Source organism: Mus pahari, chromosome 1 (assembly GCF_900095145.1).
Source record: "Mus pahari chromosome 1, PAHARI_EIJ_v1.1, whole genome shotgun sequence".
NCBI lineage: Eukaryota > Metazoa > Chordata > Mammalia > Rodentia > Muridae > Mus > Mus pahari.
The window spans coordinates 7,151,866-7,159,717 of NC_034590.1; the positions used below are offsets into that span (position 1 = coordinate 7,151,866).

General features: G+C 49.9%; 1 protein-coding gene across 1 annotated transcript in view; it reads right to left on the reverse strand.

The window, feature by feature from the left end:
* Window positions 1-1,281: 1,281 nt before the first annotated feature.
* Window positions 1,282-7,852, reverse strand: part of Gpi (glucose-6-phosphate isomerase) — a 29,399-nt gene continuing 22,828 nt past the window's right edge. Inside the window, exons 10-18 of the mRNA XM_021187162.2 lie at window positions 7,172-7,232; window positions 6,818-6,861; window positions 6,565-6,717; window positions 4,790-4,919; window positions 4,551-4,627; window positions 3,187-3,315; window positions 1,961-2,036; window positions 1,781-1,847; window positions 1,282-1,693 (exon numbers count right to left, since the gene is read on the reverse strand). Of these exons, the coding sequence (XP_021042821.1) occupies window positions 1,558-1,693; window positions 1,781-1,847; window positions 1,961-2,036; window positions 3,187-3,315; window positions 4,551-4,627; window positions 4,790-4,919; window positions 6,565-6,717; window positions 6,818-6,861; window positions 7,172-7,232 (873 nt within the window). The 3' untranslated portion in view covers window positions 1,282-1,557. The remainder of the gene's footprint in view (window positions 1,694-1,780; window positions 1,848-1,960; window positions 2,037-3,186; window positions 3,316-4,550; window positions 4,628-4,789; window positions 4,920-6,564; window positions 6,718-6,817; window positions 6,862-7,171; window positions 7,233-7,852) is intronic.

Sequence of the window (7,852 nt, forward strand, 5' to 3'; positions counted from 1 at the left end):
ATAACCATCTGTAACAAGATCTGACGCCCTCTTCTGTAATGTCTGAAGACAGCTACAGAGTAATTACATATAATAAATAAATAAAGCTTTAAAAAAAAAAAAAAAAAAAGGAATGGCCTCCTAGCCCCATAGACTCCTCAGCCCCATAGAACTCTCAGCTTCTTCTCAAGCACCAAGTCTGCCCACATGTGCCACCATGGTTTCTGCCATGACAATAATGAACTAAACCTCTGGACTGTAAGGCAGCCCCAATGAAATGTTGTCTTTTACAAGAGCTGCTATGGTCATGGTCTCTTCACAGCAATAAAACCCTAAGACATGTACCAAGTCTTTTTATTGACTGGTCATCTCATGGGCCCAATTAACATGGTGGAAAGTAGAATGAAGGCACTGTCACTCAGTCTCACAAGGACTCACTGATAGCCAGGATGAGTGTGAAAGTAATGACACCCTGCTAAAATTGTCTTTTGAAGGGTTTAAGAGAGCTCATCCCTGGGTTCTTTTGTTTGTTTTTAAGACTTATTTATTTTATGTGTATGAGTACACTGTCGTTGTCTTCAGACACACCAGTAGAGGGCATCAGATCTCATTACAGATGGTTGTGAGCCACCATGTGGTTGCTGGGAACTGAACTCAGGACCTCTGGAAGTCAGTGCTCTTAACCGTTGAGCCATCTCTCCAGCCCCATCCCTAGGTTTTGATACCAAAAACAAACTGAAGAAAAAGAACCAAACAAAAACCTACCTAGTGAAGCTGGGCAAGGTGGCGCATGCCTTTAATCCTAGCGCTCGGGAGGGAGAGACAGGTGGATTTCTGAGTTCGAGGCCAGCCTGGTCTACAAAGTGAGTTCCAGGACAGCCAGGGCTATACAGAGAAACCCGGTCTCAAAAAAACAAAACAAACAAACAAACAAAAAAAAACCCCAAAAAACAAAAAAACAACCTACCTAGTGAAGCAGATTTACTTTTTCCACGTCACCAAGGTGAGGAAGGGAAGGAGGTAAACACTTGACTGTGGAAAAGAAGTTGCCCACCTAACTGCCGATCCCCGACCCCACCCTACCCAACCCCTTTTTTGTAGACAGGGTTTCTCTGTGTAGCCCTGGCTGTCCTGGAACTCACTCTGTGGACCAGGCTGGCCTTGAATTCAGATAGGCCTGCCTGTGCCTCCCGAGTGCTGTCCCCTCATAACGATCAACCCTCCGAGGCCAGCCCACCACCGCGTAAAGAGCCAACCAAGGCATAAGCAGGGTCACCCACAACTAACAGATAGAGTCCCAACTCAGTAAACTGAAGAGGCTGAGCCCGTGCCTCCTCTGGGTGTCTTTATTCTAGCTGGGATGTGAATACAGGTCAGAACAACAGGACACATCAAAGCCCTTCCGTCTGCTTCAACAGGGAGGGTGCGTGGATGGCAGTTCCAGACCAGCTTCTCCCAACAGCTTTGTAGTCCAGGCCAACTACCGGTGGTGCGCTCTGGGCAGGGAGGGGCAGGACCATGCAGTGCATATGGTGAGAAAGGGACACGGAGGACCAGTCAGTAGGGCCTCGGCTGGAGTTATTCTAGTTTGGTGTCCCGCTGCTGCTTGATGAAGCCGATCAGTCCATTAGTGGAGGAGTCATGGGAGGTCACAGCAGAGCTGCCCTCCAGCTCCGGCTCAATTTTCTTGGCCAGCTGCTTCCCCAGCTCCACTCTGTGGGGGGAGGGTGGAAGAGGAGGATGAGCCAGCCCCATTCTAGAGACAACCCGAAAGCACAAGAGAGATTCCTCGGCAACTCACCCCCACTGGTCGAAGCTGTTGATGTCCCACATGATGCCCTGAACAAAGATCTTGTGCTCATACATGGCTGCAGAGGAAACAACAGGTGGTGCCCATTAGGGTCTCTCTCCTTCCTTCCCTTCCCTTTCCCATCCAAGTGACCCTAAGCCAGCCAGCCCATCCTTTCTTCTCCCCACTCACCGATCAAGGCCCCCAGAATGAAGGGTGTTAGCTTGGTAAACACAATAGAGTTGGTCGGGCGGTTTCCTTCAAAGACCTGCAGGAAACAAGAACTGTCCTCAGCGACGGGCAGAGGCTCCGAGCACTTAGCCCTAAATGGGGTGTCTCAAGGCTCAGGGGTCTCTGCAGAAGAGGAGCTAGAAAGGTTCTAAGGGCAAAGGTGGTGGATGGATCCAAGGAAACATTGTCTTCCAGACCAACAGGGCCAATGCACTTAGACCCTCACAGACCAAATCCTGTCAGAGGAGGAAAAGCAGACATGAAGTCCCACCTCTAAGCTAGCTGCAAATGATAGCTGCCAGGAAAGGGAAAATGAATTTTCTTCCTAACAGTGACACTAGGTCTATGAACCATATGCCAGGACCAGAAGCACACCAAGGAACAGCAGACCAACAGAAAACAGACTCCATGTTTTTATGATGTTGCCGGTATTCATTAACTTCTTATGCTTTTTGTTTTATTTATCTATCTATCTATCATCTATCTATCTGTGGTTGTTTATATATGCTTGGTCTAGGGAGTGGCACTATTAGGAGGTGTGGCCTTGTTGGAGTAGGTGTGCCACTGTAGGTATGGGCTTTAAGATTCTTGTCTAGCTTCCTGGGAGCCAGTCTTCTCCTGTTTGCTTTCAGAATAAGACACAGAACCCTTAGCTTCTTCTACACCATGGCTACCTGGATGCTATATGCTAACTGCCTTGAAGATGATGATGATGGACTGAACCTCTGAAACTGGGTCATGGTGTCTGCTCATAGCAGTAAAACCCTAACTAAAACACTATCTGTTAATCTAATCTATTTTCTTCCTTCCTTCCTTCCTTCCTTCCTTCCTTCCTTCCTTCCTTCCTTCCTTCCTTCCTTCCTTCCTTCCTTCTCCCTTCCTTCCTTCCATCCCTCCCTCCTTATTTATAGAAAGCATATAAAGTTGGGTGGGTAGGTGGATCTGGAGGACGAGAAAGAAGATTGCCAAAATATACTGGGCAGAGGAGAAAGTCCCCAGGCTAATTCTGGTCCCCAAGCTTTTGAAGAGGAAGGCGCTCCACCCCAGAGCATGGGACATTTATGCTGGGGGATCAGACTCTCCGACTGTGTAGGACGAACAATCGCGAGCCCCTACTCTGACCCTTCAAGTCATCCCTCAAGGCCCCGCATGTCACCCTAGGGCTGAAGTTCAGGAGCAAAGCTGACCTTGTGTGGCAAGAGTTTCTCCAAGTCTTCTGGGCTCTTTCCGGCAGCCTGGAGCTCCTTCCTGGCCTCTTCAGGCAACTTCCCCTTCATCAGGGCCTCAGTCTGGGCCAAGAAGTTAGCCAGGAGGATCTGACAAGACAGACATACAGTTACAGTAGCAAGCACCGACAGAGACTGCCCAGTCCATCTCAAGTGGTATCAGTCCCAGCGTGGTCCACTTACTGGATAGCTCAACTTGAGGGGAAGGAAGCCACACGGGATGACATAGGAGGGTGACAGTGCTAACTATTTGTTTTTCTTTTAGGGAAAAGAACCTGAGTGCTCTCTGCTAAGCTACAACCTTATCCTTTCTTAAAATTTGAGACAGGTCTTTGCTCAGTTCCTCAGGCGGCCCTCAACTGGCAGATCCTCCTTCCTGAACACCTGCGATCACAGGTGTGTTCCACCTCGCCAAGTTGCCTAGCACAATATGAATATTCTGATATGTGGTAAGGGGGTCCTGCTAATGACTGTCTTTTAAGACTTTAAGAGGGAGCAGCATTGACCCCCTTTTCTAGTTGAATCAAGTCAACAGTGTTGTATCTCAGTATAGCAGGCATGCGCCTTCCAATCCCTACACTCACAAGGCCGAGAGATTACCAAGTTCAGGCCCAACCTGAGTCGCATTGTATGACCCTGTTGCAAAACAAAAGACAAAAAGACACTCAGCCACCAGCAAAGAACCAGAATGTTGGTCCTCAGAGAAGAAGATTCTGCCAAAAACCTGAATGAACATGTATTTTCCAAGAGTCTGGCTGTAGTCTAGGCTTTAACTTGTCAAACTGACTTAGCCTAAAGTCATCTGAAATGGGAGTTTCAATTGAGTCTGCCCAGTTCAGATTGGCCTGTGGGGGATTGTCATGATTGTTAATTGATACAAGAAGGCCCAGCCCACTGTGGGCAGCACCATCCCTAGGTAGGAGGTGCCGGTCTGTACAAGAAAACTAGCATGAGCCTGAGAACAAGCCAGTGAACAGCATTCACCTATGGTCTCTGCTTCAAGTTCTTGCCCTGGCTTCCCCCAGTCATGGACTGTGACCTGTAAATCCCAGGGTTGCTCTTGCTTAGAGTCTTTTCTCACAGTAGCAGAGATGGAACTAATTCAGGCCAATACCTTGAGTTTGGACCATGACTTTTATAAGATAGGAGCCCAGCTAGGCTTCTAACTTTGGGAACTGAGATAATAGACTGTGTTTCGAGGCAGTAAACTTGTGGTCATCTGCTGTGGCAGTGAGAGAATTAATCTAACTGCTGAGCCGGGCAGCTGCAGGAGGGCTGCCCCACAATCCTGAGAAGCACAACAACAGTCCAGACAGCCTTTGTACCTTGTGATGCAGACCTTTCCGTATGGGGTGCTGCGTCTGGACAGGGATGAGGAAATCACAGGGTATCATCTTGGTGCCTGTTAAGGGCAAGGGGACAGTAGTCATCCATACAACCCTAAGTCCATGGAAGCTACCCAAGCAGCCTATAGAAGCCAGTACCCTAAGTGGGAGGTCCCTGCTGTCCCATTCTCAGCTTACCAGGCATCACGCCCACTCGCCCAGGGCAGACGGGCCCCTACCTTGGTGGATGAGCTGGTAGAATGCATGTTGACCGTTGGTCCCTGGCTCCCCCCAGACGATGGGGCCTGTCTGGTGGTCCACTCGAGCCCCGGACTTGGTGATGTACTTTCCGTTGGACTCCATGTCACCCTGGAATGAGGACAAAAACTCAATCCTCTACCTGTAAGATTTGCCTGTCACAAACGGCCTGGATCCTTCCTGGGGTGCCTGAATCAGCTTCATGTGGGGAATTCTGCAAATGTGGGTTCTCAGGCTCCCGAGCTTCCTGCTAAAGACTACTGTGAGATGATGGGTCTGGAGGCAGGAGGAGGATCACTTTACTTGTTCTTCCTAGAGGTGGCCTGAGGTAACCCAGGAAGACGGCCTACAGCTCTCTTGATCCAGAAGACCTTCCAAAACCATGCAAACTGATCACTCTGGTCACTCTTAGCACAACTATGAAGATGCTTGGAAGATTGCTGCAGGATATATGATCACACTGTGAACCCCAAGATCGCGAAATACACTGAAAAAACACGTTTCTAGTGGTGGTGAGGCTCAGCCCTTGGCACACACCTTTAATCCCAAACAATGAAGGTAAAGTTAGTTTGTAGAAGGAAGCGCCCACATTTGAAAGTGATGTCTAATTGAGTAGCAGGCAAAGCGACCAATCAAAGAAAGATCTGAACGCCCAGCTCTCATGAGAGGAGAGAGGAAAGGAAAGCTCCTTGGGGACGATGCAGAAAAAAAAAGAAGGCTGTTGTTTTAACAGGAGAGTTTTACAGACACAGGTTACAGAGAGAGAATAAGCTGGACACCGGTGAAGACAGAACAAGCCAGAGAATGGGAAGAAACCAGACGACTTCTTAGAGCCAACTGCTAGAGTTAGCATGAGGCCAACCAGAGCCATTCAATAAGAACTGAGAGAAGCCGGATTGAAGCAGTCAGCTATGAGAGGAGTTTGAGCCACAACAGCTGAGTTGAAGCAGCTGGCCAGAGATCAGAAAGCACTAGGAAGGAGCAAGCTTATTCAATAGTAAGTCTCAGAGGCTGGAAACATTCTAGGCCTAGATAAGATAGTACGGAGGCTACAAGCTTCCAGGACTAGGCCTAGGTTAACAGATGGAGAGGGTCAGCCTCAGATACAATTAGTCAGCCAAGTAAGTCACATTTACAGGACACAGCTCGGTAGATAAAGAGTGCTTCCTGCTCTTCCAAAGGACCCAATTTCTTCAACTCCCAGCATGCACACCAGACAGTTCACAGCCACCTGGAGCGCCAGTTCTAAGGGGTTCCATCGAACTCCTCTGGCTTCACGGGCACCTGGCACCCATGTGGCATTCACTAACACGGACACATACAAATACACATTCAAGAAAAAGGAGAGAGGGGAGACTGAGCAGGTAGGTGTGCCCAGACGAAACAAGAGGGCTGGACACAGGGTCAGGGGCCCCAAAGGGTGCTAATTTTTGTTGCATGTGCTTACAAATGGGGAAAGGTATAGCTGGAAAGGTATGTTCTGGTCGCCGAACATGTCCATCCTGGTGAACAAAGTATACCTGGGTCTCGAGTCCCAGCTCACAGCACCACCCAAGAACAGCAATGACAGGAGAGAGCCAAAGAGGAAGACACACAGGGCACCTCTCACAGAGGTGAAATCCAGCTGGCAGCATGGATGGAATAGGACCTGGTTACCAAGATGTGCTAGGAAACCAGTTGCAGGGATGAACCACGGCCACACCCAAGCTCAAGGCGGGGCACTGGACCTGCCACTAGACCTCCCAAAGCACGGTACCTGCTGGAAATAGGCAGCAAAGCGGTGCATGTACTGGTCATAGGGCAGCATGGCGTGGGTCTCACAGCCGTAGCAGTTGATATACCAGATGCCCAGTAGAGCCAGCAGGACGGGGGCATTCTTCTCCAGGGGCGTCTTGAGGAAGTGCTGGTCCTGAAAGAACAGCGAGGTGAGTGAGTGGGGGCTGAGTAGCTGGCGGGGAGAGGGAGGGCAGAGCGGGACCCATACATGTCTCAGGCCACACAGCACTCACCATCCAGTGAGCCCCGGACAGCAGCTGCTCGAAGTGGTCAAAACCTGGGACACAAAAGCAGTGTGAGCAGAGGTGCCCGTTGCCGGTTAAAAAAAAAAAAAAAAAGTGCCAACTCCGTGCCTTCCCGGAAGTGGGACCGGGGAGAAGGAGGGACCCCAAGGAAAGCCTCTCTCTTCAGAGCTGGCCCCGAGCATGATATCAACCCTATGGTTCTCTCTCCCAGTACTAAAAGATAAATGTTTGTAGGCAGAAGCGGAGAGGCGGGGAGCCTGTGGGCTAAGCAAGGTATTCACGGATATGACATCACCCTCAGGCTGCAATACTGCCTCCTGCAGGAGACACAGGAGCACTCACCTACATGCAGAGCAATGGAAAGTCCAATGGCTGACCACAGCGAATAGCGGCCACCTACCCACTAGGAGAGAAGGAAAGGACATTGAGGGAGGGCAGGCATACCATAACCCCTCCCTCCTGCCACGCCTGTTCCTGGAAAGCCACTCTTCCACAGGTACAGCTTGTAGGGTTTGATGCAACCCAACTCTTCCTCGGAAGTCGGCAGCCCAGTGCCAATGACCCTCCACATGATCAAAGCCATAGCCATGAGTAGAGATGTTACCACGGTTGGCCTTTTCTTCCTGGCAGACCAAGGCCTCAAACCTCTGTCATCCGTCAGCTCCTGTCTCCTTAGCACTGGCAGACAGCCAGCTTTGCCTTCTGAGTGTTGACAGAGCCAGGGCTTCATACCTGTGCTTCAGCTACCTCATCACGACCTGTGGTAGTTCCTACTTCCTCAGTGCTGACAGAAAAGAGCTCCCCATCTGTGCTAAACCTTTCTAATCAGATGCCGACCTACATAGACCTTCATACCTGTTCACAAGCCCATCTCCTCAGATGAAGGCAGACCAAACCCTCATACCTGTGCATGACACATATCTCAGACACAACTTAAGAGCTTTATACCAGGGGCTGGTGAGATGGCTCAGCAGTTAAGAGCTCCGACTGCTCTTCCAAAGGTCCTGAGTTCAAATCCCAGCA